This window comes from Osmerus eperlanus, chromosome 12, assembly GCF_963692335.1.
Source record: "Osmerus eperlanus chromosome 12, fOsmEpe2.1, whole genome shotgun sequence".
Taxonomy (NCBI): domain Eukaryota; kingdom Metazoa; phylum Chordata; class Actinopteri; order Osmeriformes; family Osmeridae; genus Osmerus; species Osmerus eperlanus.
The window spans coordinates 11,195,168-11,222,131 of record NC_085029.1 but is presented as its reverse complement, the minus strand read 5'-3'; the positions used below and the strand labels follow the sequence as shown (position 1 = coordinate 11,222,131).

The window sequence follows — 26,964 nt, the reverse complement described above, 5'->3', positions numbered from 1 at the left end:
GCTTTCAAGATATTATCAAGAGCTATCAAATTTGATTCAATGGATAATGGATAACTGTTATGATCTAGCTGGATAGAGGGACTTGAAGTATATCTAGTCTGGTAATTTCATTCTCAGTCTCTTGTCAGTATTTACTACTGTTTGAAAGTATGAAAGACACAGGGTTGGGTCAGATTACTTTGAAATGTAGTCTGTTACTGAATACAAATTACATGGTTATTTTTGTCACTAGTGATGTAATCAATTGCTTTGCTAAAACCTTACAAATCTCAAACATTTTGGGTAGAGTTTTTTTATTATAAAAAAATGGTATATCGATAGATGATGATGGTACATCCTCTACTTATTTTTTCTCCCCATGAAGAGGGATGCTGGGTTAGAACGGCTGGATGGTTGGATGAGTCTGTGTGGTGGGGGTGGTATCATTGGATGGTAGGGGGAGTGTGTGGTGAGGGATGGTCAAATGGTAGAGTTAATGAGAGTCTGTGTGACTGTGTGTGTGTCAATGTGTTTGTGTGTGTTTGTGTGTGTGTGTGTGTGTGTGGGGGGGGGGGGGTCCAGTCTTCATCCTAACTCTTTTTCTGCATCTTTCTCTCCATCTTTTTCCAAGCCTTTTTGACCAGAAACCTGCCAACGCATACAGCATTGATGGTCTGTATCTGAAAGACAAGAAAACCAATACTTGCACACTCCTAGACTGGTGGACACAGATCCATGTGACCCTATTGAAATACCTTAGATACATGGGCCAGAGCAAGGTGGAGATCTGTCTGAGCCTGCTTCTTCTCCTCCTCCAGCTGGCTCATCTGAATGTCCATGTCCTCAACCTTCCTCCTCCAATCCCTGTCCTTCACCTCCAAGGCTTTGTCACTTGACACCTGCCACTGCAGACACAGGGCATGAAGGCTCTCTGTGTCGAAAGCATTGATCGCTTCCATTTTCTCAACCATGAGTCCCAACCAGCTTTTCTCAGCCTTTAGGCTGCCCTGTTTCATCCCTAGGAGAGAGGCCTGAGCCTGGGTCAGGGACTCTTCAGCCCTCCCCTGGGCTTCCAGAGCCTGGGTCTTCTTATCCACCAAGACCTTGCTCTCCTCCTCTCTCATTGTCAGCAGGCCTCTTAGGTTGCCTGTGACTGACTCCATGTGTGCCTCCATGGCCGTCATGCTGGTCTGGGACAGTGCCAGAGCTCCTTCGGCTTGGGAGAACGCCTGGAGAGCCTTGGACAGTCTATCTTCAAGAGCCAGTTTGTTCACTGCATGATCTTTTATAGTGGCCACTAGGCTGGCCTTGACCCGGACCATCTCAGTCTCAGTCCGGGTCTTGGTCTCTGCTAACTCTCTCTCCAAGTTAGTGGACCTCTCCCTCTGCAGGCACATCCTCTGACGAAGGCACCTGGTCTTTTGTCCAGAACGTGCACTCTCTTTAGTCACGTTCTGCTTGAGCTGCTTGTTCTGTTGAAGGAGCCTGTGCATCTTCTTCTGCATCTGGGCAGTCTTCTCCTTCTCACGAAGCACCTCCTGCTCCTTCTCCATCCTGTACAGCAGCCTCTCTTCTGCTGCCCTCTGCTGCTTGTCCTCCATCTCAAGGCTGCTCCGTGTCATCTCCAGGAGAGAGGCCTGAGCCTGGGACAGAGACTCCTCAGCCCTCCCTTGGGTTTCCAGAGCCTGGGTCTTCTCATCCACCAAGACCTTGTTTTCCTCCTCTCTCTTTGTCCAGCAGGCCTTTTAGCTTTCCTGTGGCTGACTCCATTTGAGCCTTCATGGCCACCATGCTGGCTTTGGTCTGCTCCAAGAGGCCCGCCCTCCAAGCGAGAGCTGCTCTCTTCAGCTGACTGGGCCTTTGTAACTGCCTCAGTTAGCTTTTCCTGGAGAGATGTGGCCCTCTCTGCCTTTCTTCCTCAAGGCTCTGTTCCAATCGCTCCGTTTTGGCAGAAAATGCTGCAGCCAGAGTGTTGGTCTGATATTCTGAGTTCTTAATATATTGAAGCAGCCTGTGCACCTCTTTCTGTATCTGGCTAGTCTTTTTCAGCAGCTGCTGTTCTGCTGAAAAAATCCTGTTACGAGTTCAGTTTGTCACAAAGCGTTTCCACAACTGAAGGGCCGTCATCAATGACCTTTGGAATGTTTGGTGTCCATTCTATTCACACGCACGCACGCACGCACACACGCACACACACATGGCACAACAACGTGACACGCAACCTTGCAAAACTTGATCTGATCAAGATCTGATTTTTCTCCTTCAACCACAAATTGCCCTGTGTTCCTAATTGAAACAATAAAATAAACGCGTGAACTATTTCTGAATCGGTATAGAAAATATTTCAGTTTATCAATTATTCTTTAAATCCACTCCCTTTAGAACAGGTCATGTAATGATCTACATCCTCAATATAAGAAAAGTGGTTTATGACATTTGACGTTTAGGGCAAGGCATAATGGGGAAACTACTTGGCCTACGTTTTGGGGTGCAGTTCATTTTATCTAAGTTAACCAAGAGTCCCAATTTGAGACAGCTTTAGATGCCAAGCTCAGAAATCTGACAGCAACCTCAGCGTCTCAAAGATTTTCTTTGTCCAGTGCTCTCGAGAGTACTGTACTATATCCACTGGATTACAACTCCGTTCCAGTAGACCGCGCTACTTCTCAGTGTTGAAAGAGTATTTCTTCAATGTCATCATGTGACCGGATTCGGATGTGCTATTTCAAAACATTGATGGCGGCGGTGGGGATCTCTTTTAACAGCATAATGAAAATAAAACATAACATAATGCCATGATGGTATACTTACATCAGTTTTAATGAATAGTGTAAATTAATTTCTCCTCTTTTATTGTACTTATCTGGGTTGCTTTCATCAGTTGTAGTCCAACTACAATTGGAAGCTAGTTAGCTAATTCTTAGTTGTCAACTCACCGTGGCTAGTACGAATGGTCAACGCAAAAACAAACAAAAACGTTTTATTTTCCAAAACAAGCAGTTGACCAGCCATTTGTAGTTTAGTGGAGCACCAATATGGCAGGCCCACTGCTGGAGTTTGAAACGGAGATGTTCTTGAGTCTGTTCGGCACAGACGGGCTCCTGGTGACTGCTGAGGGGATGGGCATAGACCGCATCCTGCTGCAGTTTATGCGGGTTTACTCGGAAGAGGGGAGCCTGGTCCTGCTTCTGAACACCACCACACCCGAACAAGTGAGGGAAGGGTAGATACACTTTGTCAATAGCCAGCAGTAGTATCAACTAATCTGTTAGTTGAAGACATGGCTTTTACTGAAAAAACTCTCCCTCCCTCTCAGGAGTACTTTACAGAGCAGCTGCGAGCTGAAGGAGTTAGCCATCTCCCTAGGACAGTGACTAGTGACGTCCAGAACTCAGAGCGCCATAGCGTGTACACCCAGGGAGGAGTTCTGTTTGTGACCAGTCGTATTCTGGTGGTGGACTTCCTGACCGACAGGATACCTGCCAACCTCATATCAGGTCAGAACCAATCAAGGGGGATCAGGACAGTCTTTGAGTCACAGATGGGGATCGAATCTCTGTCCTTCCACCACCAAACATGTATTGCTGTTTTTTAAGCCCCAAGGTTAATATCTGGGCTTTTCAGATGCAAGTTAGGCACCTTATCACACAGGCATTGCAGACTAAGTTTGAAAAGAAAGTGTTCCTCAACACCCCATCTTATAGGTTCCTATACTGCTCCTCCCCAGGCATCTTGGTGTACCGGGCCCACAAGATCATCGAGTCATGCCAGGAGGCCTTTATCTTGCGCCTGTTCAGACAGAAAAACAAGACAGGCTTCATCAAGGCCTTCACTGACAAGGCCACAGCCTTCTCCTCAGGCTTCTGCCAGGTGGAGAGGGTCATGAGAAACCTCTTTGTCAAGAAGCTCTACCTCTGGCCCAGGTAAGGATGCTATTTAGTGTGTTCTACAGGTAGAGATAAATAGTCACAGAAGGGTTTGTTTATGATTGGATGTTGGGGCTTTGAGATTGTGTCTTTTTCATTTTTTTTCCTTTAACGTTTTTTTCTTCCCCTTTTGCGTGTCCCTTTTCCCCCCTCTCCCAGGTTCCAGGCATCGGTGAACTCTGTGTTGGACAGACATAAGCCGGACGTGGTGGAGCTGCATGTGTCTCTGACCCCGGCCATGAGGGCCATCCAGAGCTCCGTCCTGGACATCATGAGCGCCTGTCTGAAGGAGCTCAAACGCTACAACCCCACGCTGGAGGCTGAGGACCTGTCCCTGGAGAACACTCTAGGGAGCGCCTTCGAGAAGGTGCGTGTGTGTCCACAGTATTTGGTGATGTTGAACATGTCCATGATGATGCTGTAAATACTCATTCCGTGTGTCTGTGGGGTCCCTAGACCATCCGCCACTACCTGGACCCCCTGTGGCACCAGCTGGGGGCCAAGACCAAGGCTCTGGTCCAGGACCTGAAGGTTCTGCGGACCCTGTTGCTCTACCTCACCCAGTACGACTGTGTCACCTTCCTCAACCTCCTGGAGTCCCTCCGCTCCAGCCAGAAGAACTTCGGCTCCAACTCCGGTAACTTCACTTGAGATGAACCAGACGTCACTTCTATACTACTTCAGTAGTCATTTCTATACAGCTTTAGGTTAGTGGGCTTTCAGTGTATGTGTGTGTGTTTCAGCAGGCTGGTTGTTCCTGGACTCTAGCACCTCCATGTTTGTGAATGCGAGGACTCGTGTGTACCGCATCCCCGAGAACAAGAAGAAGATGAAAATGGGAGGACCTGAGCCAGAGAAACAAAAGAGTTCAGCCGGTAACCATGGGAATACACACATCAGACGTTTAAGCCCATTAGTTCATTGTGATGGTTGGTTCCAAACAGTCTCTACCCCCCCCCCCCCACCCCCACCCCCATTCAGTGGTGAAGAGGGAGCTGGTCCTGGAGAAGAACCCGAAGTGGGAGGCTCTGACGGAGGTGCTGCAGGAGATTGAGAAGGAGAACAAGAGTTCGGAACATGAACCAGGTCAGCTGAGACTGTAGCCAATATAATTAGTCTATAAATCAGCAGTTGAACCCATCTAGAGAGCGTGTCGTGCTTATTCCCTCCCAGGTCGCGTGCTGATCTGTGCCAGTGATGACAGGACGTGCGCCCAGCTGCATGAGTACATCAGCCGGGGCGCGGAGTCTCTGCTCACCCGCCTCTACACGCGCACGATCGGCAAAGGGGATGCCCCGACATCTGAACCCGATGTACCCAAACTAGGCAAGATGGGCAAAAAGAAACATGAGAAAAACTCCAAAGGCAAAACTGTCAAACCTAAGACTTCTACGGGTAGAAAGAAAGCATCCCCGACCCTCACACAGATGATTGTGAAGGAAGAGAAGGATGAAGGAGAGAGCATGGGCAGCAGTATGGATGAGGGAGGTGGGATCAAAGGAGAAGAAGAGGATGAGGAAGAAGAAGTGGATCTTAAGTTAGACTTATCGTCCGACGCCTACTATGGTGTGCTGAAGGAGCCCCTGATTGTGATCCACCCTCTGAGGGGCTGCACTGACCCCTACAGCTTGACACGGGTACTGCATGAGGTAGAGCCCAGCTTTGTGGTGCTGTACGATGCAGAGCTCAGCTTTGTCAGACAGTTGGAGGTCTACAAGGCCAGCAGGCCTGGGAAACCACTCAGGTCAGCACACAGACACACCACAGATCATACTAAGCAGACTTTCAGTCAATAATCTCAGTTTTCTTTTTTGTTATTCCATTTGAACCGTTATTAGAAATAGAATCCCCTGCACTTCTTGAGTCATACAGTAAAACTATCAGATGATTTGATGATTGTTTCTCATGAACAGTCAGTGTCTCAGTAGTGAGTATGCTTTTAGACCTTTAGAGACCCAAGCTCAAGGTTACTGTGCTCCTGTAGATGCTTGTTTGTGTTGCTTGTTTGTTTTCCTGCAGGGTGTATTTCCTGATCTATGGAGGCTCTACAGAAGAGCAAAGGTACCTGACAGGCCTGTCCAAGGAGAAGAAGGCCTTCGAACACCTCATCAGGTCAGAAACAGACACTCTGGCAACTCTGTGCTCCGGTTTATAATGACTGTTACATGAATAATATGTGTCTTATTTGTGCACGGGCAGAGAGAAGGCCACAATGGTGGCCCCTGAAGAGAGAGAGGGAAGGGAAGATACCAACCTGGACCTCAATAGATGTCAGGAACCTGCTAATGCAACCACTAACACCAGGAAAGCAGGCATGGACTCTCAAATAATACGTTCACTTATTTTTTTTTTTATCCATCTGATTGGTTTGTCCTGGGTGTTGTTTTTTTTATGATTGGTTTGTTCTTGTGTCTCTCATCCACTCACAGGAGGCCAGGAGCAGCCCACGGAGCCTTCGCGCGTCATCGTGGACATGCGTGAGTTCCGTAGCGAGCTCCCGTCCCTGCTGCACCGCCGTGGGCTAGACATCGAGCCTGTGACCCTGGAGGTGGGAGACTACATCCTCACAGACGACACCTGCGTGGAGCGCAAGAGTGTCAGCGATCTGATTGGTTCCCTGCAGAGCGGGCGCCTCTACACCCAGTGCCTGTCCATGACTCGTTTTTACCGCAAACCCATCTTGCTCATCGAGTTTGACCCGGCCAAGCCGTTTTCCCTCGTGGCCAGGACTGACTTCCGCCAGGAGATATCGGCTAACGACGTGACCTCCAAACTCACCCTCCTCACCCTTCACTTCCCCCGGCTCCGCCTCCTATGGTGCCCCTCCCCCCACGCCACGGCAGAGCTGTTCCACGAGCTGAAGCGCGGGCGCCAGGAACCAGACGCTGCGGCCGCCCAAGCTGTGACCGCAGAGTCCGACACGGTAGCTGAGTCAGCGGATATCTACAACCCTGGGCCGTATGACTTCCTGTTGCGCATGCCCGGGGTCAACGTCAAGAACTGCAGAGCACTTGTTAGCAATGCAGCTAGCATTGCAGAGCTAGCCACAATGAGCCAGGACAAGCTGGCACAGATTCTGGGCAGTGCCAGCAATGCTAGGATGCTGTACGAGTTCCTGCATAATGTTGTGGAAGTGCCTACCCCTGTACAAAAGGGAAAGCAGACCTCATAGACTTGAGAGGGACTTTGGATGAGAATGGCTGCGTATTGTGTGCACTGTATCAGGCAGTCTTCAGGTTACCTGCAGCCCCTGATTATGGAGAGAATTTTGTCTTAGTGCTGTAAAGTTGTGTTTGTTTGTAAATGTTTGTATGTTCGATAGGACATTTGGGAGACTAAGTATTTTTTTAAATTCTAGAATAAGGTATGAAATGCAGTTATTTAAATAGTACTATGACTATTTACTGTGAATGAGTGGGTTGAATGGATTGTACTGGCCCTGGATAGCAATAATCGGATGTACTGTAAGTGGGATGGCTGATGACTTAAAAGCACCTGGTATCGTCTGCTTCTGTCCTAATTTATGTCTTTTGGAAATAAATAAATCAATGAACTTGCAAAATGTGCAATGTTGCAATATTCATTAGGGTCGGTTGGTATGGCTTCGGTTGTTCCAGATCTTTTTAATAACGTGTATTTCCAAAAATCTTAGAAACCACGAGCGCCCTCTGTGGTTACGTGACTGTAATTGCATACGCTTCCGCTTGTGAGACATGATTACGTCATTCAATGTATCCGAGTAGACAGCAGGAGCCATTTTACTCCGAGAATAAAAACTTTGATCTCTCGAAAAATACAGAGGGCATATTCTTTCGACATTAGTTGTAATGTAGCGGTAAACCGAAGGACAAACGACCTGGGACGCTTAGGCTGTTTAATTCGGTAAGATCCGTTCACTGGACCTTGCTGTCTTGTTTTTAGCATGCCAGTTTGCAGACATATTCACATAGCAACACGCTAGCTGTCTTAAATGTATGGGAGGTTGTTGATGCTATCATGTGTTTCAGTTAGCAAATGAAAAGGTGCCCTGATAATTTTGAAGATTTCATTTTATGGTGCTTCGAAATTGTAAACTGGCATAGCTGGCCCACATCCCATATTTCTCATAACCTGAGGTGTGTCTCCGAGTCCTGACAGTCAAGACGAGAGGCAATAGTAGCAAGGCAGCAGGTCGCTGCCAGCAGAATAATGAATCATAACTGGGGAATTAGATGTATTTTGATTGTTTCTGAGACTGTAACAGCAATGTCGCACCAGCTGTTGTCTAGAGACCTAGTAAATTATTGTGTCTAATCCTGTAATCTGAGTTGGGTGCAATGCTAACGTTAGCTACAGGAGGATAGGGATCTTGTTGACCTGAGTGATAAGGTGACCACCACTACATCACTAGATAACTGCACTCTTGTTTAGAAAGGCGGAGAGCCTTGGCGTTTTGCTAGCTATCCATGTCATGCAACGTTGTCCTCAATCCATTTCATTGGTTGTAGGACAAAAGCAGAGCCTGGATCGTGTACATTTGATATGGAGTTTACTAGTGTCTACAACTGAAGGGGCGGGGGTGCTGATAGAAGCAGTCGCACGTGTCACATCAAATGCGCCCATAAAGTCTAAACTTGTGATGAAGGAAGATATAATTCTCTAAGAGCTTGGTGGGGTCTGAGTCACAGACTAGTCAGCAGCCAGTGTGTTCTCTAGTCCAAATTTAGCAAACAATAGCTTGCATGTTAGCAGAATTTGTAAGTGAACGGAATATAGCCCCGGATGTGTCTTTAGGATGATGTGACAATTATGATGATGATTCTTCAGTCTGACAGCAATCTGAAGGGCAGATGGGATTGTGTAACAAACCAGAATAATTGCGGCTGGCATTTTTGTCTTAAAAAAACTGTCATTTTTGTTGGACCAGTCTTGGTCTATTTCAGTCACATTCAATGATGACTCAAATAATCTCTGAAAACGGATATAGTTCTGAAGCATCTTATTTTAAGTCTCACTTCATTTCTAGAACACATTGTTTGAGGTGCGCACACGCACACATATCCTTCCCCAGTATTTTATGTAACTAGGTGATGGAGTGTGTCTTTTGAGAAAGACCAGACCACCCTGCCAGAACAGAGAGAGAGAGAGACAGTGTGTGTGTTAATGAGTGTGTGTTTACTTGGTGAATCCTGTTGTACCAGCTTGTATTAGTAGGCTACTGGTCCAGCTTTGTTCCGCTGGGTTCAGAATCACATGCTCATGCTGCTGCCCTGCTCTACTGTTTAGACACATAAACACCAGTGTGATCCTGCTGTGACTGGTCAGCATGTTTGTTTATTTTTTAGATCTAAATCTACAGGCCCGTCTACATACTTCTTTGAGGTGACTGGTCTCCAAACGCCTGTCTGTATAGTATGCCCTTAATGATTGTAGTTTGTTAACTGAGCAGGCTACTCCATGTCATTTCACTATCAGCAGAATGCCCCTAGCTACAGTTGCTTAAAAAAATCAACTGTAATTTTCTCAATACATGTCTCTGAATCTGGATGGAATGGAATGTCCTCAGTCTGGTTGCACACACACCCTCACCTGCCCATCCCTACCTTAACCCTTGTGTTATCTTCGGGTAATTCTGACCCATAAGTCATTGTGACCCACCGTCGTATTGCGACAACTTTACCGCATACAAAAACAAAGTGAAGCATTTTCTTTTAACCGTGGGCTGTCTCAGACCCCCCACATTGCAAAGGTTAAAAGAAAATTATTTTTATTTGTTTTTGTATTGGGTAAAATTGGGTAAACACAACGATGGTTCGTTATGAACCTTTGGGTCATGTGACCCGAAGGCAGCACAAGGGTTAAGCCCAGGTATGTGATTGTTCTGAACTATGGACTGTAGGTATACAGCAGTACTGCCTGCAGCCAAATCACAACATTCTACTGTAGTGCGTTAACCTTCTCTCCTCTCTTCAATGATCTACACAGAATACATTACATAAATGAAAGTGGCCTGACATTTAAACACTCTACTTAGCCCTGCAGGGCAGACAGGCTGGCAGGGCGGGGGGGTTAGAGAGGCAGACAGACAAGCTAGGAAGGGTGGGTTGGAGGTAGAGAAGCAGACAGGCCGGCAGGGAGGGGGTTAGAGAGGCAGACGAGCATGTGTGGAGGGAGGGAGGCTGGGCTGGGTGACATGCAAACAGGGAGTGTGGGAGACAGGCAGGCAGGCAGATACAAAGAGACAGGAAAGAAAGAAGGATAGTCAGGCAGGCAGCAGGCAGACAGGTCTGATATTAGCCTAGCATACAGCCAGCAGTTATGGATGTTGTTTTCTCAGTTCCCAGGCAGCAGGTACTAGCAGTCAGCGCGCATGGTGAGGCGACTCTAAACAAACTGGATGACCTCTCCCTCACTCTTTTTTTCCTATTTCTTTCTCTTGCTCTTTCCATCGGTCTTCTCTTTCAAATTTCGGTGTGTCTTACACACATAACTGACATAAGGTGGCCCTGATGCATCCCTCTTCTCATCACGAACACACTAATATGCAAACCAGTGCGGCTGCTTAATACAACCTGTGGCTATTTATACCCCCTGCTGCCTCTCGGCCATGCCCATCCTCATCAAGCCACGAGAGCTCCTTCCCGCTTTTGTCTCTCCTCATGAACACGTCCGGAACATCGCCACGGAGACCGGCAACAACGGCCAGTGGTTGCTGTGGTAACCGCAGACACCACCGGGCCGCAGACCCCTACATCCAAATGCTGCTGTGTCTATTCCAGTGCAGCGGGCACCACTAGTAAGCATCCTCTTAGACTCAGCCTCGCTGTCTCTCTCCACGGCCTGGTCTTCAAGCGACTCTGCTATCCTGGCCGCTAACTGGTTTGGATTGAGTTTGTTCATGTGAAGTGCGCTATCGTTCTTGGTTGGTTCCTGTTTTGGTATATCGGTGTGTTGGGGTGGTTAAACTGAACAGTTCTCTCTCCATGGCCTAGACTGCTGAGCCAGCTGGACATCTGGCTGGACATCTGTCTCCCAGCCCGCCTCACACTCATCTTCTTTTCCAGTGGAGGTGACAGCTTTTCGTGGAAATTATGGATGGAAAATAGATCTTCAACTTCGACAGATTCTTTACCAATAAGAGGTGTGTGTGTGTGTCTATATGTGTGTGTGAGTAAGTATCTGCAGTAGCGGTTAAGGCTCAATGCACTGTGGGTAGAAAATCCAGCAGATCTCGTCAACGTTTCTGGATGTCACTCTTTTTCTCTTTCTGTCACTCTCTCTGTCTCTTCACCTGTCTATCTCTCTCTCTCTCTCTCTCTCTCTCTCTCTCTCCCTTCCCTCCTCTCCCTCTCAGTTCCTCTCATCTCCCCAGTGTCGGCTCATACTCTGGGGCGTCTGACTAAGAGAAACAGAGTGGAGGCCGGGCGAGCCGAATCTGACACCCCGCCATTTCAAATTTCCTCCTCCCTGATGCGCTCAGAGCCGGGGCCTCACCTGAGAAGCGTTTAAGTCAACAGCAGCGCGTAGGTGGCAAACCAAATCGACGCTACATGACAGGCCTGCGCTAGCCCGTCATTAAGCCTATAATCACACAGAGATATGGATCTGACGAAGCAGTCCTTGGTATCGGTTCACAGCGTAGGGCCACGGCGCAGGGGATAGAGTGTTGACCCGTCCCTTCCTCTGTCAACTGCTGCTCCTGTCTGGCTGAAACCTGACTGTGTCGAGGCTTAGATCGGGGGGTTTGCTCTGGCCCGAGGCACACGATGGGAGATGGAGATATCTAGAGGGATGAGACATCTACACCTGTGGCCTCCTCGGGGGCTCGTCTAGTCTGGCTTGTTTGGAGCCGGCTGTGTTGAGTCTGTTTTAGCTTGTTGACTCTGGAGTCGGGTGACGGTGGAGAAGGGTTCAGCCAGAGGAACATGTAGGACCTCGGGGAGAGACCTGCAGCTTGAGGGCACAGCTCGCTGGTCTTCAGTAGCAGCGAGGGAGATGGCTGGGCCCCCTGGCAGCCGTGGAGGGAGAGTTTGTGAGGCCTGCAGCCTGAGTCTGTTAGTGGTCCTGTACACTGGACTGTGCTGCAGGGAGATTAGCTAGACTGAAGGTTAACATGATTCACCATGGACACAGAAACCCGTATGGCTCTCTGCAGTGCAGTCATACGACACGCACACACCAACCGCCAATAGCTACAGGCCAGTCAGGACCATACTACCTATACCGGTCCCAGGGAATGTGCATGTGGTTGGATCTAAGGAGCAGGGCTGGGTTGGGTTTGGAACCGTCTGTCATCTGGCAAGCTGGTCACGTAACCGCTGGTCGCCATGTGTCGGTACCACTCTGTGTGTTTGGCTCTCGCTCTTAGTTACTGCTCCCGCGGTTGTTGACCACAAAAATGACATCATGATGTCCAGATTACAAGGCCGGGCGGACTCTGAGCTCGTACACATACAGTCATCATGTGACCGATTGGGTTTTCCATGGTGGCTCTTGTTCAGGTCAGCAGTTTTCATTTCACATCCTCATCAGTCCAGCCTGGTGGTGAACAACATGGAGGCAGAGCCAGGGAGAAGTACAGCCCAGTCATATTTCCTTACAGAAACCACTTCTTCCTGTCTGCAGACCTCAGGCCAACCTCCATATCTGTATGATTCTTAGTCGCATGTATTCCAGAGAAGGCAGACTGGCATTAGTCACGGTTTGTAATGAAAGGGAGAAAACAGGACAGAGTAACACGGTGGATATTGCTCATAAAAAAAAATACAAAAACTTTTTGGACAACGTAGTTAAGGCAGCAGGCATGTGTTGCTTAGGCGGCCGCCTTAACTGCAAAGTGCTGTGGGAAACCCTGTATTCAGTCTGAAAGCATAAGCTTCTTTAGTTTATATCCTGGGACTATAATGTTCGTCTTTCAGCTGATTTGAGCAGTTGAACAGTAATAGTTAATTGACTTCACAGATCGATTTCACAGCATTCGACGGTGTTCATAAGAAGACTTTTCCAGAATGTTCTACCTTTTAGAGGGATTGTACCCATTCTCATCCTTCTCTCTCTCTCTCCACATGTAGAGTTCACCGTGACAACCGCGGTGGGACTGGGACCCTGCCCCTGCCGTTTGCCAGGGCGACAGCGGTGCGATGGAGCCCCAGGGGTGGCTGGGAGCCGAGGGGGATTGTGGGATGCTGGGGTTGCTGGTCCCGAGCCCCCAGAGTGAGGCTGTGACCCACGAGCTGGAGGAGCTGACCCTGCAGCCCACCCAGAAGCTTCCGCCTCTCAACGAACGCAAGAACGGTGAGTTACTTGTAGTGGGAGGGTGTCTGTTTTGGGTGGGGTTTTTATTTTGTATTTTGTATTTAATTTTTTGTATGGTGTGTGATGTTTGTTTACATTTGTCTTCTCTGCTGTTTTTGTTTGCGAAATGAAAAAGGAAACATGTTGCTGTCAATTGCCAATTTCACTGCTGTATGATGTGTTTCCCAATAAACATATTTCAAAAGAACGGTGAGTTACCACACACACACACACACACCTAGATACACAAAAACCAAACACACGTACACACACAGATGTAGACACACCCGTTGAGTGCACTGGAGAAAACTGATAGATGCCTCTTGATCTGGAAGCCTGAAAGAATCTTCCTGCCACACACACACATGTCCTGTGATGTATCACTCTGGTCATCACATAGCCAGGTCAGGAAACACTGGTCACAGACCACACACACTGCAACTGGTCTCCCATGTTTTCCCTGTGGTAGTGGGACAGGGTACAGGGTGATTATTGTGAAAGGAAGCAGCCAGGCCCTAGTCTGTTTACACACAGGAGTGGCCAACCTGCCAAACAGGTCTTTTGTCCTGGGACAGGGGTAGAATGTCTCACCTTCAGCTGGTGGGAGTTCACTGGTCAAGCTCACAGGTTGACAGACGTGTGACCTAGTGAGTCTGTGTGAGTCACTGTGCGTGTCCAAGTCTGCCAGTGTGTTTGTGCGTTCTCTCCGGTGTGCTACGTCATGCGTGCGTAGAGCGGCATGTGTGAACCGGTGTATGGCTCACACCACCAGGAGTCTCTCCCAGAAGGGTCAGCCTGGTCAGCCACTGGCTGGAAGTGTGACTCATTCACACCCAACAGACCCCTGTGTGTGTGTGTGTGTGTGTGTGTGTGTGTGTGTGTGTGTGTGTGTGTGTGTGTGAGACTGTTGTTCTCAGAGACATGGTAGGGGTCCCACATGCATTTAGAATCCTTGAAAGTTTGTCACAGTAAAAAAGTACTTTGTAAATGGATGAGGGTCCGAGTTATTCATTCCATCTATAGAATGGAACGCAAAAGGTGCCTGAGTGATTGTCCTGGGTTTCACTATGCTTTATTTGTGAAAGTCCTTGAATCGAAGGCAAATTCCTGCTTGTTTACTAAGGTGTGGGAGTCCAGTGGGAGGTGCCGGTGCTGGGATGGTTAACTTGAGCTTCTCCAGTCCTGCCTCTAGCTGTGGATCACTTACTACTGAGGGAGAGGGGGAGGGAGACAGAAAGGTAGGGGAGGGAGACAGAAAGAGGGAGGGACCAGTTGTTGTATTTCTTCAGAGACAGAGAGGGGTAGAAGCAGAGTACTGGAGTCTCCAGTCCAGTTCTGAGTGCTCTACTGTGTGGACTGGGATATATGGGACTTTAGCTAAACAGAGCTGGAAGCTGACCTGACAGGCTATAGACCTCGAAGAGACCCTCTTCTCTGGGACCATGGCTTGTCTGGAGGTGGATAGCCAATCGATGTGCAGATACCAACCTGGTGATGCTCTCTCTTTCCGCATGTCTCTCTTCGGTGGTGTGCCTCTCCACAGATGCAGAGCAGGAGGCGGGGGTCTGTGTGGTGACTGTGTGCAGCCATGTCGAGTGTTGTCTGTTTGTGGGGGCAGCTCTGTGTGATGGAGGCCAGAGCTGTGCTGTTGTCTCTGTCTCACCAGCGTGACAGGATGTGAGGCGGGAGGTGGTCAGAGAGGTCAGGCAGAAGAATGTGTGTGTTTGGGGGGCGGGGGTCTATGTGTGCCTTTTTGATGTAGATATCCTACAGTTTCCCCATTTAGTTTATGACTTGAAAACAAACTTTCGCCTCTTCCTACGGTCTTTCCTTCTGCCATCCTCCACTTATGTGTGTTCTCTCTCTCTGTCTGTCTCTGTCTCTCTCTCTATGTCTCTCTGTCTCTCTCTCTCTCAGTTCTGCAGTTGAGGCTGCAGCAGAGGCGTACCCGTGAGCAGCTGGTCGACCAGGGCATCATGCCACGTGAGTACGGGCACTGCCACCCTCACACACCCTCACACACACTCATGCATGCACGGCAGCTCGCTGCTTCAGATGTTGGTACTGCTCGTGTCTGATCTTCCAACATTCCTCCATGCAGCTCTTAAGAGTCCGGCGGCGTTCCATGAGCAGATCCGCAGCCTGGAGAGAGCCAGGGTGAGGAGCACACACACGCAAACACGCACACACGCGCGCACAAAACCTTTTTTATCTTAAGTCTGAGTCAGACAGTTGACATCTCTGACCGTGCTTTGTGCCTCGCTCCTCCCCAGACGGAGAACTTCCTGAAGCACAAGATCCGCAGTCGTCCTGAGAGGTCTGAGCTGGTCAGGATGCACATCCTCCAAGGTAACCTGACGAAGGAGCCACGATCATGCTCCTCACCATGGTCATGTGATCCAGGTTATCCAGTAGGCATGACAGCTTGTGACATCTTGGTATGGTGACTAACCGTGTGTGCGTTTTGTGTTTCAGAGACGGGAGCAGAGCCCTCTCTGCAGGCGACCCAGATGAGGCTGAAGAGAGCCCGCCTGGCTGACGATCTGAACGAGAAGATCTCCCAGAGACCTGGACCCATGGAGCTGGTGGTGAAGAACATCCTGCCTGTGGACTCCAGCGTCAAGGAGGCCATCATAGGTGAGGGAGGGGGGGGGGGGGAGACAAAGGGGGCGGGACAGACAGAAGAATGGAAGTGTTTTGTCTCAGTCTTTGACCAGTCCTGGTTGATGTGTGGTTAATATGCTGTGCCTCTGTGCTGCCCCCTGGTGTTGGTCCCTCAGAGGGCCAGGTCGACTACCCCGGCTTCGACGAGGACAGTGGAGACGCTCTCTCCCCAGAGCAGCCAGCCAGCCACGAGTCCCAGACCTCAGCCCCCTCCCCTGGGGAGGCCAGGGCCCCTGAGACCCCCTCTCCTTCCCCCTTACCCAGCGCCGTCCTACCACAGGTAGACACACCACACCTCCATTCAGGAAACCGGGGGAAATTCAAATATGAACATTTTATGTCGGTGCACTGTATGAATTTTGAATTTTACCGTCTCCTTTTCCTAATTTTTCAGTCTTTACCTGTGGTCACCCAAGTAACAGCAGACTTCCTCAAAGGTCTCTCCTCCAATGAGCAGCCAGTGTCCCGTCCTGCTGCCCCAGCTCAGCCTATCACCACAGTCGCTCCCTCAAAGCCGGGGCCAACCCTGGTGAAAGTAAGCAGATTAAGAGACGTCTCTAAATTTAAAAGAAAGCATGTTTGTGAATCTGGCCTCCCAAAAATTCAAACACTTATCCCCATCTTATCCCCATTTCTCTCCTGTCCACCCCCTTCCCCCTCCCCACAGCAGAGCCAGCCCAAGCAGCCTTCAGAGAAGAGTCGCAGTAAGAAGGGGAAGGAGGCCAAGTCCAAAGTGAAGAAGCTCAAGTATCACCAGTACGTTCCCCCGGACCAGAAGCCCGAGGCCAGCGAAGCTCCCATGGACTCGTCCTACGCCAGGATACTGGAACAGCAGCAGCTCTTCCTGCAGCTGCAGATCATCAGCCAGCAGCAGCAGCACTACAACTACCAGACTATACTACCTGCTCCCCTGAAGTATGTTATTACTGTTACTATACTACAACTACCAGACTATACTACCTGCTCCCCTGAAGTATGTTATTACTGTTACTATACTACAACTACCAGACTATACTACCTGCTCCCCTGAAGTATGTTATTACTGTTACTATACTACAACTACCAGACTATACTACCTGCTCCCCTGAAGTATGTTATTACTGTTACTATACTACAACTACCAGACTATACTACCTGCTCCCCTGAAGGATGTTATTACTGTTACTATACTACAACTACCAGACTATACTACCTGCTCCCCTGAAGGATGTTATTACTGTTACTATACTACAACTACCAGACTATACTACCTGCCTTCTGCCCTTCTGACTCCAGACCTGTCTGTTTGTCTACCTGACCTTCAGAGCTTAGGAGAAACGGAACATTCTCCTGCGTACATAGAAAGCAGTCCAAATATTGTTGCTTCCAGTCATGCACGGGACCATTAGCGAGTTTCCAATAACAAATCCTGTGTAATGATATTAATAAGCATCAGGATGTTGTTCCAGATGCTTCCATGACAGACCTCTAAACAGCAGCATGTCCATTAGAACAGGTCAACTGGAGTGCTCCATTTACTGACTGGGTAGTGAGGAACAGGAAACTACTTCCTGGTTTGGTTATAGATCCACCTCTCCATCTCATTCTCTCTCTCACTTTCTCTGGCTCAGGGTCTCTCTCTCACTTTCTCTGGCTCAGGGTCTCTGGCTCAGGGTCTCTCTCTCACTTTCTCTGGCTCAGGGTCTCTCTCTCACTTTCTCTGGCTCAGGGTCTCTCTCTCACTTTCTCTGGCTCAGGGTCTCTCTCTCACTTTCTCTGGCTCAGGGTCTCTCTCTCTCCCCCTTTCTTCTTTTCTCACTGTCATCACCCTGTCCTCTCCCCATCCCCCACAAACCCCCAACCCTAATCCTGCCTGTAAAAAACCTGCATTACTTCTGTCTTTCCCCAGGCCAGTGGTGGAGGGTCAGACCAATGGTGCCAACAATCTGCCAACCTCTATTATGGTATCCCTGCCCGCCCCTGCGCCCGTACGGCCCAACAACAGTCTGTCCAACCGCAGGCCTGGCGTCCTGCCTGCTAACCTAGAGGACATGAAGGTAAGAGGACAGGCACCCGTAAGCATGATAACTGCTCAGTTACAACACACACGTCCTTAAGTCACGCATTGGTTGGTTCAGGGTTATGGTTGGTTTTACTGGGACCCTAAAGTAACGCCTTGTGATCTGTCCCATTCAAGGTGGCAGAGTTAAAGATGGAGCTGAAACTGCGAGGTCTCCCCGTGTCAGGAACCAAGACGGACCTCATCGAGAGGCTGAGGCCCTTCCAGGAGAGCCCCAGCCTCCCATCCGCAGCCCCTGCTCCAGCCTCGGGCTCTGTGCCCGGCCCCAGTCCTGGGCCCTCCACCCTGTGCTCCCTCCCTATGGAGGTCACCTCCGCCCCTGCCCTGCTCTTGCCCAACCATCAGGGGGGACCAGAGACCATGAGCCCCACCCCTCCCGTCTCTACGATCCCCTTAGACCCTTCCAGCCTCCGAGAGGACCCAGGGATGTCTGAGCGGCCCTGGGACCCCCAGACGGTGAGCCCTGGTCGCCCAGGCTCCTCGCCCCTGGGCCTGGGGATCCTACCAGGGATGGTACGAGAGGAGAAAGACAGGCGCCTCCATGAGAAGGAGCGCCAGATAGAGGAGCTGATGAGGAAACTGGAGCAGGAACAGGTTGGTGGGGAGAATTCATGGATGGATGGGAGGATGGATGGATGCTAACCATGAATAGAATATGAATATGGATGGCGATGTATTTTTTCAGAGGCTGGTGGAGGAGCTCAAGATGCAGCTGGAGGTAGAGAAGAGAGGGCCAGTAGCCCCCAACCCCTCCATGGACACCTCCATCACCTCTTCCCTCATCCCCAACACCCTCACCTCCAACTCAGTCAAGATGGAGGGCAGGGTGTCCCCGAACTGCTCCATCACAGCCACCTCCATCCTGGGAGCCCAGCCTCAACCTCCGGCTCTCTCCACGGTCGTGAAGCTGGAGGAGGCTGTCTCAGTCCCTCATCTCCAGCTCCAGAACCAAACATATACCCAGCAACCCCACACCCAAACTCAGACCCAACCTAACCACTACCCCCAGCCCAGTCCTCCTAGCCTGCCCCAGTTCTTCTTTAGCCACCAGGGGGCAGTGTCCCATGTGTTGGGCCAGCCCCAGACCCTACAGCCTGGCACCCAGATCCTGCTGCCAGTCTCTCTGCCCAGCAATGCCACGGCCATCCAGCTGCCCACCACCGCCGTCAGTCTACAGGTACATAATCAATTAATATATATATTAATGAAATTAAACTAACCAATTCGTCCATTAGCCAGTTAATCAGTCAACCAATCAATCAGTCAAACAATGGTACTGGAACATTTTACTTCATCAAAGGTTGACATCATGGATGTTGAGTTTCTTTCCTTGTCTTCTCTCTCCACCTGTTCCGCATGTCTCATCCTGTCTTCAGGCTACCATGTCGAATCAAGCCCCAGGCCTGGTGCAGGCCTCCATCCCCCAGATGCACTCTGCCAACATAGAGACCGCCCCCTCTCAGCAGCTAGCCAATCACAACCGCTTACTGCAGGTCAGAGACCACAGAAAAACCTTCTTAGTAGATGATTTAGATTTTATTTTTAGACTGTAGCCACTGTGGAAAAAAAGAAAGAAGAGGAAATGGTTAAATAGACTTTTTAAACTGTAAATCGCTGTTTTCCTTCCCTGTATGTCCCCCAATGTTCTTCATCATTCCTACAGAATCTGACAGTGTGCAACAGTACTGGCTCTGGGATGGTGGAGAACCAGACTAGGCCCGAGATGCATCCTCAGGTTTTCCTAAGCAGCTCCCCAGAAAACAACAGGATCTCACCTCGGGCCTCACCTAACCACACTCTCTCCAATGGCCCCACAAACAAGGTGAAAAATGGCTTATTTGAACAATAAATCACCCTAAATGTTTGATAAGACACAATAAAACAGCTCACTTGGCTGCTGTGTCTAAAGTCCTTGTCCTCCTCCACCTCCAGTCAGCCTCTGCGTCCCAGCCCACCTTCCTTCTCCACCCCTCCAACCTGGTTGGTCAACCCCCCAAGGCCAGAGAGCCCCCCCGCTATGAGGATGCAGTTAAGCAGAGTCGTAACCTGCACACCAACAATCTCCCACAGGTACACTCACGTGACCGTGACACAGACCAACCCAACTCCGGCCTATTCTATAACTACATGGCATTACTTAAAAGTGAAAACCTTGTAGTTACATGGTAACTGCTGTGTGATTAAATGGTCGTCACCTCAACTTACCCTTTGAGCTCTCTTCTCAGGTTACCACGGCAACCAGTCAGCAGATGGACGACCTGTTTGACATCCTGATACAGAGTGGAGGTGAGGATCTCAGCAGGAACAACAGCCTCTAGTGCTCCTGTAGTAAGACCTTCAGGCAGTCGCAGACCTCTTCTGTTTTGAGGCTTTAACGCATGACAATGAAACAGTGGTTACTGCTAAGGTGTTTGGATGCCTTTGAAAAGTCCCATGGCTCATGCTAGGGTCATAAGGTTTATAATGTTGTGATGATGATTTGTTTTTCCTCTAGAAATGACCCCCTTCATCCAGCATGACCCTCCTCTGTCACTCACCAAGACCATCCCCCTCCACACCACCACGTCTGCTACTGTCACCACCCTCCCTGTAAACACCGCCCTCTCCAGACACCCACCCCAGGTCCAGTCTGCCCCCCCTCCCACCCTTAGCCCCAGCTCTGACCCTAGCTTCAGCCTCAGCCCCCCCGGCATCCCCGGCCTCATCCTCAGTCCCAGCCCCGACCCCAGCCTCAGCCTGACCTCCCTGGCATCCGACAACCAGCTAGAGGCCTTCCTGGAGCGAAGCCTGGGGGTAGGAGTGGACCCGTCCCCAACCTCGGATCCTCGGACCCTGGGTCTGATGGCGGAGCTGCAGACCCATCTCCTGGAGCAGCCCTACTCTCCCATGGACACCTCCGAGTTGTCCTTCTGTGACTCCTCCTCGCCCCCCTCATCCCTCAACATGGGCCTGTCGGACCCAGCACTGGATAACATGGAGTGGCTGGACCTTACCATGCCCACGGGGCCAGCAGGGGGGGTCACACCTCTGGGCATACCCTCTGACCTGCTGGACACCCACGACCTGCAGCTGCACTGGGACTGAGGGGGGAGGGGGGGTGGAGGGAAGTGGGTCTTTGAAGGAGAAGAGGAATCAAGGGATAAGGAGTGACAAGGTGGTGCATATCTTTAACCTGTTAGGGTTAGGGGAAACAGGGATGGGACCGAATTCGGAGTCCCCACAAGGATAGCTGTACACAGGGTCTTTGTGTGTGTGTAGAGTCTGGAGCTAGAGCTTGGATCTACTGTACACCTATACTGTAGCTGATCTAGTCTTAGACATCCCTGCTGTGCCACTCAATTGACTGTGTACAGTCAATTCTGACACAAAACATGCCTTGTTTACACTGGTCTCTGTGCTCAGCTTATCAACCACTCTGATACATATTCCTATCAGATAGGACTGTTTATGTTTTGTGAAGAGGACTCTTGACAGTTCGATGGTCTTACCAGAATTGACGACCAAGAACCAAGACTGTTCAAGCCCTGGACAAGGAGTGGCTGGACTCCACTCACTCCGTGAGAACTATGCACTTAAGAGGCGGGGTCTCTAGGTAGGCTCCATTGCCTCAGACAAGGAAATGTGAAACACATTTGAGTCAAAGTGAATCAAAGTCTGAATCCAAGGTTCAACGATGAATCAGAGATTCGATTTTTACAATTTGTTTCGTTTAGAACGGGTGTAACAGCAGGTGGTCTCCACTAGGGGGAGCCTGCAGTACTAGTCAATGTGTCTGAATGTAAACCAGAATGTTGGCAGCTGCATCTACTAGAACTGATACTGAGCTATCAGTGGCGAGGGAACACACACAGTACCACACTTATTTGTGATAATGCTACGTGGTTGATAACCTGTTCTCATGGGGCACAGCCTTTTGAGAGAGGAGGGGCGGGGGGGGGGGGGGGGGGGGTCTCTGTTTGTCTTGATCTCACAGCTCTGTCCTGTCTGTGTCTTGTTGTATGTGAGAGATGGAGAGGCTTGCCTGAGTGTCTTCCTGTGTCTGTGTTTAACTTAGTGTGGACTGCCTCACACGGAAGTATGTCGTGTCAGTGTGTGTTTTGTCTGTTTTATTACGAGTGTTTGCATGTGTCGCTCTATTGTGGTTTCTGACTGTCTTGAATGCATGATTGTAAACCTACGTCAAACTTTGGGCCGTACAAAAGACGTTCATTTGTAGCCTGTCAAGAGTCATGAGTGAAATATTTTTGGTCAAGTTTGATATCTGTTTGCCAAAACAACCATAATCTCCGACCCTGGTGTTGACATGATATTGTCTCCCTAGCCAAGCTGTTTGAAGACTGTTCTGTCTTCCTCGTATGGTTTGTGTTCAAAATGCACAGTCCCCTCCTGGAGGTGTGACCAACACACAGACTACCAAACCTGCTGACACCCTAAGCCCACACTACCTTGTAGAGATTGGAGAATATTGGGCAGGTTTCCATGACACATGGATATACCTGCCACCTGGTTGGCTGGTTGGAGTGACTGTATTGCTTTGTGCCGTCCAGTGGCGTTAGATCCTCACACTGAAGGGAGCTGGGCTTGGTAAAATCACGAAGGTAAAGCATCTGGTTTATCTACCAGCTAGCCAGATATTAATTTGATGTTTCAGAGCTTGGTTATTTTCATCCAGACTGCTTCGTCTTGTCACTACCTGCTACAGCATGTACATGATGGACCACTGATGTATCTGTCCACATTTTTGATGGGGTTTCTGACCCGTACACAGGCAGGTCCACTTTACAGCACTTTGGGATCAAGGGGATTTTTCTTTCTTCTTGGTCATTGTCGTCTATGAACAATCATGTTGAGTGAAATGATCCTGTGGTCTTCTGAAACACTCGGCCTCTTGGCTGTCCTGCCATGAGCATTAGAGGGTAATGGGACTACTTTGCTGTCCACTCGAGACCTGTGGCCTGTATTCCATGTTAATTAAGACCACTATAACCTACTATTGTGTGCACTGTGCAGTGCATCACAGGAGCAGATTCAATTTCCATCCATGTCAAGGAAAGTTTCACCACAAGTTTAGAATAAACCTTCAGGCACAGCCCTTTATTTGCATGCTGATGACACTTCAGTACTTTTGTTTTCTCAAACATGAATTACATGTCAAGGTATATTTAAGCCAAATGCAACACAGTTCACAGCACTGGTTGTTTGTTAAATATTAGGAATCAAGTCGCTTGTAAATGGAAAATGACCTGTTGTTTCTGAGCTTGTTGACTTGTCTCTTTACTGGGCCATCAAAATTTGTTGTTGCCAAACAAGACAGTGGAACATTTTTCCATTGGATATCCAATCGATACGTTTTCTTCTATTTATCATGTTTTGTGTGCAATAAATACCCTAATTTTAATAGTTTGAAGGAGGGATTTTAGTGTATATCTTGGTTTACTTGATATCAAACGTACATATACATTGGGACTAAGTGGTCAAGACATCAATGGCCAAAAATGTCAATGTAAATTGAAATAATTTCATTTTATTTGTGTAAAACTGTATATTTATATGACATTTGTCACTGTTGCTTTGTTGAACACATTCTAGAGTTCCACTGGAGGGAAGTGTAGACTTGCATCTCCAGAGCTGTAACTACAGAATGACCTAAAAAAAATATATACTTTTGTTGTGTAATTGGCTAGCCATGCTAGGGGGAACGGCTAGCTAGCTAGCTAGCCAAACATATTTACAGTTTTCAAGCCAGGTTAGGCTAGTACAAATTGGCTAGAAACAACAAATGGTTATTGAGAAAGATTATTTGATGGGGAATGATTATTGATGACGATGATTATACGCTAGAGTAAGTAAAGCAATAAGCTAACCTCTGAGAGCTAATCTCTGAGCTATGTCAAAGATGCTGGTATTTCCAATCCTCATAAACTAAAAAGTCCAGCCGTTGTAGTCACAGTATTGTATATTGGAGGCCACAGCCGTTCACCTCTATCCTCCCTGCCATCCATGATTGTGGCAACGCTGTTTCTCCCTGCCATCTGTCTCATTTGCTCCATCATTAGTATGCCATACGTTTTGCACATTGTGTACATATTTCTATAGATGTAATTCTTATTTTTTATACATGTGTAGTCCACCCACAAGTTACATTTTGTAAATACTAAAGATGTATATATGTACTGTATGCCTACATGTCAATAAATAAATTGGTGTATTGTGCAAACTAATTTGTAAGAATTGACAGAATTATCTTTATATTTAGAAGCATTAATCAGTACTACTTTCACTTGTTTTTAGTTCCAGATTAATATGAAACACAACAACATTGTCAGCAACATTTGCATCTTGGGTGCATTTAGGGGTAGGACGCAGATATCCGATAGGTAGATGGCGACATACAGAGAGAATGAGTTGTCACAGTCTATAGTCCTGTTATGGCTGTACATATTTGCGTGTGTTGTTAAATAAAATAAATAACTGGACATCTACAATGTGAATGGCATAACAATTGAATCACATCAAGTCTCAACAAACATTCAGCTATCCATTGCCCTTGACCAGTCATTACATGTCAACAGACGTTTATATGTTGAATAGGTCATCTTTAGGGTTTCCTGGGTTGATCTGGTCGACTCACCAAGCATGTAGCACAGTTAAAATTATTTGTTTGCAGTCAAAGATTCAAATGCTACGCAGAATGCAAAACAAAGATGGAGGTATCCATCATTATGGGATTATGGGAAACTTGATCCAAACAATAACAAAATCCTCAATTTCTATAACATAGGAGCACACCTCTGAAAATACTATTTCACTTCCTGCTGAATTGCATTTACATCCATCCACACGCCAACACCATGGTCTGTATGGGTAAGAGTTTGTATATTGGGTAACAGTTTGTATAGTGTGAGTCTGTAGTGGTCAGTAAAACCAACCAATTGTCCAGTAGTTTGTGTGTGGCCTCTCCCGTCCTCAGATCCTTGTGAAAATGTGGATCTGGGCGTGACACATGGGGCAGTGGTGGTGAACGTCACAGAGGTTTTTCACACAGAACGGGATGAGACAGCAGCCGGCCAAACACCTGCCAGGGGAGAGGGTGAGGGAGGGGGAGAGGGAGGGTGTGAGAGAGAGGGAGAGGAGGGAGGGTGGGAGAGAGAGAGAGAGAGGGTGGGTGGGTGGGAGAGAGAGAGACCAAGTCAAGACCCACGCCCACTGACATATGACCTTTGTGAGTGGAGGGAGAGGGGACACACCCAAACAAGGTGCACATGAAGCACAACAGCCAGGCGGTTCCTCCAACTTTGCGAAGCGTCTCAGTAGTAATGATTAGGTTGCATGAAGGGCACTGGACAACAGCCGGGGCTGTGCTGAGCTTCTCCACCGCCACTGAAACAGAAGAACTGATAAGAGTCTGCTCTGCCGGAGCTCCCATGCCAACCCCTATATCAGCAGATGCTACAGTAATTATTCAGTCGACTGACTTGATTCTAACATGAACTGTGTGTATGTGACAGACCTGTGATTGGTGAGGGTTCTTCTGCCTCAGAATAGTCCTGCTGTATGGAAGGGAGCCAAGTGTACACCCCCCCTTGTGACCCATGAGATAGTTTTGGTTTAGTTTAGTTTTTGAGATGGACCAGCCAAACACAACACACATTACACATTGGTTGACTAAAAACTGTGAAAACACACGAGATATGGTTGATTTTGTCACAGTATCAAGATCATAATTTCAATTTTTTTTGCGCCGTTGTAATTATCAGTATTGTTTTCCACCATCAATAAAATTATGGAATGATTAAACAATTTAAGACATGCTGTAGTGGCTAGTCGAAGGACAGGAAGTTGACGTGGGATACTTAAGCAACGTGGGGGGGGTGAAAGGGAAGTCTTCTTGAGGCAGGACAGTAAGGAAGATGAATAGTTTGGGATGGTAGCAGGAACATTGTGTATGTGTGAGAATATCTAAACTGTGTGCCTACCAGACATGGCAGACATGAGCTCAATGAGCTTATTCTCTCTTTCCACCAGCTCCTCCAGCTCCTGCTGTATGGGCTCCAGTTCACCAGGCTGCTCGGAGTCCTCTGGACCTGGGTGTGTGTGTATGTGTGTTGGTGTATGGGTGGGAGGTGGTATACAGTTTTTAGATAACGCTTGACTACTATCAAAGGTGAAAAGTGTTTGTGTGGTCCCCACCTTGAGTCTGTTTCCTCTTCTTTAACTTCTGCATCTGCAACAGCATGAGCCGTCTGCTGTGGAGCTGCTGCCTTCTGAAAGTGATGAGGCCCAGCTCGGAAAAGAGTCTCTTCTGCAATAGTGAAGTCTGGTTGGGCATCATGCAGCTTTGGTCTGGACCCACGGACGTCTCATGGCTGTCTGGCTTCTCTGGCATCTCTGGCGTTTGGGCACCAACAGAGGAGTCCTGTCCTGAGTCCTGCACGGGATTGTCTGTCATGTTTTGTTTCCAAAGAATAGTAATGTAGACACCAAAAATCAGAATGCAGTTTGGCTCAGGGATCTACTCTTGGGTAGGGAATCTAAATAGAAAATCGGATAGTCCAGTTTTGCTCCTTCTGCATCCGCATGGATTTTGATTATCCCCTTATTGATTTAACCTCAGAAGGGATTATAGTTCATCCATCCAGGAGGTTTTCCATGGAGAGTTCTGACCAACACCCAGTTTCAATTTACCAGAAGAACCAGCAAATCATGCAAATCTCTTGTTTACCTTTGCACCTTCCCCTCTCTTGCATTAGCTATTTGCATATAAACCGTCACTCATGGTTAGCAATACGTAAGTGTACTAAGCAAGATGGCTTGCTATTCAAGAATTTGAATAGCAACATTTTCACAAACAAATGAGCATTCTGGTGAAGACATGCACAGCCATGACGTAATCCAACGGACACACATACCATGACACATGTTTTGATGATACACTCCACCCCACCCCTCACAGGGGCAACACATCAGCTTCCCATGTTCCCATAGTCACATTATACTTGAGTATAAAAGAAAAAGCAAAGACAAAGACAGTTTACTCCCCAAAAGTTGGTTTATTCGACTGTT

The 26,964-nt window shown here is 48.4% G+C and overlaps 4 protein-coding genes across 12 annotated transcripts; 2 read left to right on the top strand and 2 right to left on the bottom strand.

Moving 5' to 3' along the window:
- Positions 1-538: 538 nt before the first annotated feature.
- LOC134031858 (uncharacterized) lies at positions 539-1,442 on the bottom strand. The gene is made up of 2 exons (XM_062475597.1): positions 744-1,442; positions 539-659 (listed from the first exon to the last, which is right to left on the bottom strand). Exons 1-2 carry the CDS (start codon positions 1,374-1,376, stop codon positions 570-572), a joined length of 723 nt encoding a protein of 240 aa, XP_062331581.1. The 5' UTR covers positions 1,377-1,442; the 3' UTR covers positions 539-569.
- A 1,263-nt stretch (positions 1,443-2,705) lies between these two features.
- On the top strand, positions 2,706-7,411 carry ercc4 (excision repair cross-complementation group 4). 2 transcript variants are annotated; one of them, XM_062475705.1, is made up of 12 exons: positions 2,706-3,191; positions 3,296-3,476; positions 3,707-3,902; positions 4,065-4,272; positions 4,362-4,542; positions 4,652-4,780; positions 4,887-4,991; positions 5,079-5,649; positions 5,925-6,017; positions 6,105-6,217; positions 6,335-7,092; positions 7,158-7,411. In XM_062475705.1, exons 1-11 carry the CDS (start codon positions 3,015-3,017, stop codon positions 7,075-7,077), a joined length of 2,697 nt encoding a protein of 898 aa, XP_062331689.1. In that variant the 5' UTR covers positions 2,706-3,014; the 3' UTR covers positions 7,078-7,092; positions 7,158-7,411. The 2 variants fall into 2 exon arrangements, with proteins under 2 accessions (XP_062331689.1, XP_062331688.1); XM_062475704.1 differs by having other exon boundaries at positions 4,649-4,780.
- A 235-nt stretch (positions 7,412-7,646) lies between these two features.
- On the top strand, positions 7,647-23,543 carry mrtfba (myocardin related transcription factor Ba). Of its 8 annotated transcripts, none has more exons than XM_062475701.1 (18): positions 7,647-7,787; positions 10,949-11,025; positions 12,956-13,178; positions 15,096-15,161; positions 15,280-15,335; positions 15,452-15,527; positions 15,654-15,817; positions 15,952-16,122; positions 16,237-16,377; positions 16,510-16,757; positions 17,731-17,878; positions 18,019-18,495; positions 18,587-19,078; positions 19,278-19,394; positions 19,565-19,723; positions 19,834-19,971; positions 20,127-20,187; positions 20,396-23,543. In XM_062475701.1, the coding sequence occupies exons 3-18, from the start codon at positions 13,025-13,027 to the stop codon at positions 20,983-20,985; spliced, it is 3,258 nt and encodes a 1,085-aa protein (XP_062331685.1). In that variant the 5' UTR covers positions 7,647-7,787; positions 10,949-11,025; positions 12,956-13,024; the 3' UTR covers positions 20,986-23,543. The 8 variants fall into 8 exon arrangements, with proteins under 8 accessions (XP_062331685.1, XP_062331684.1, XP_062331683.1 ...); XM_062475700.1 differs by having other exon boundaries at positions 10,877-11,025; XM_062475699.1 differs by having other exon boundaries at positions 10,510-11,025.
- On the bottom strand, positions 23,242-26,544 carry LOC134031941 (uncharacterized). Its single transcript, XM_062475706.1, has 5 exons — positions 26,092-26,544; positions 25,878-25,985; positions 25,412-25,483; positions 25,149-25,281; positions 23,242-24,976 (listed from the first exon to the last, which is right to left on the bottom strand). The coding sequence occupies exons 1-5, from the start codon at positions 26,348-26,350 to the stop codon at positions 24,868-24,870; spliced, it is 681 nt and encodes a 226-aa protein (XP_062331690.1). The 5' UTR covers positions 26,351-26,544; the 3' UTR covers positions 23,242-24,867.
- Between the last annotated feature and the right edge of the window lie 420 nt (positions 26,545-26,964).

Bases quoted from the DNA above. Each gene is read 5' to 3' on its own strand.
- LOC134031858 (XM_062475597.1), bottom strand. From the start codon at position 1,376: ATGTGCCTGCAGAGGGAGAGGTCCACTAACTTGGAGAGAGAGTTAGCA. The intron at 660-743 runs GTATCTAAGGTA...CTTGTCTTTCAG, and splicing joins TCCACCTTGCTCTGGCCCAT to ATACAGACCATCAATGCTGT.
- ercc4 (XM_062475704.1), top strand. From the start codon at position 3,015: ATGGCAGGCCCACTGCTGGAGTTTGAAACGGAGATGTTCTTGAGTCTG. The intron at 3,477-3,706 runs GTCAGAACCAAT...GCTCCTCCCCAG, and splicing joins ACCTGCCAACCTCATATCAG to GCATCTTGGTGTACCGGGCC. The intron at 4,992-5,078 runs GTCAGCTGAGAC...ATTCCCTCCCAG, and splicing joins GAGTTCGGAACATGAACCAG to GTCGCGTGCTGATCTGTGCC.
- mrtfba (XM_062475698.1), top strand. From the start codon at position 13,025: ATGGAGCCCCAGGGGTGGCTGGGAGCCGAGGGGGATTGTGGGATGCTG. The intron at 15,528-15,653 runs GTAACCTGACGA...TTTGTGTTTCAG, and splicing joins CAGGATGCACATCCTCCAAG to AGACGGGAGCAGAGCCCTCT. The intron at 15,818-15,951 runs GAGGGAGGGGGG...CCTGGTGTTGGT, and splicing joins TCAAGGAGGCCATCATAGGT to CCCTCAGAGGGCCAGGTCGA.
- LOC134031941 (XM_062475706.1), bottom strand. From the start codon at position 26,350: ATGACAGACAATCCCGTGCAGGACTCAGGACAGGACTCCTCTGTTGGT. The intron at 25,986-26,091 runs GTGGGGACCACA...ACACACACCCAG, and splicing joins GAAGAGGAAACAGACTCAAG to GTCCAGAGGACTCCGAGCAG. The intron at 24,977-25,148 runs GTGTGTCCCCTC...CTCCCCTGGCAG, and splicing joins TTCATGTGCACCTTGTTTGG to GTGTTTGGCCGGCTGCTGTC.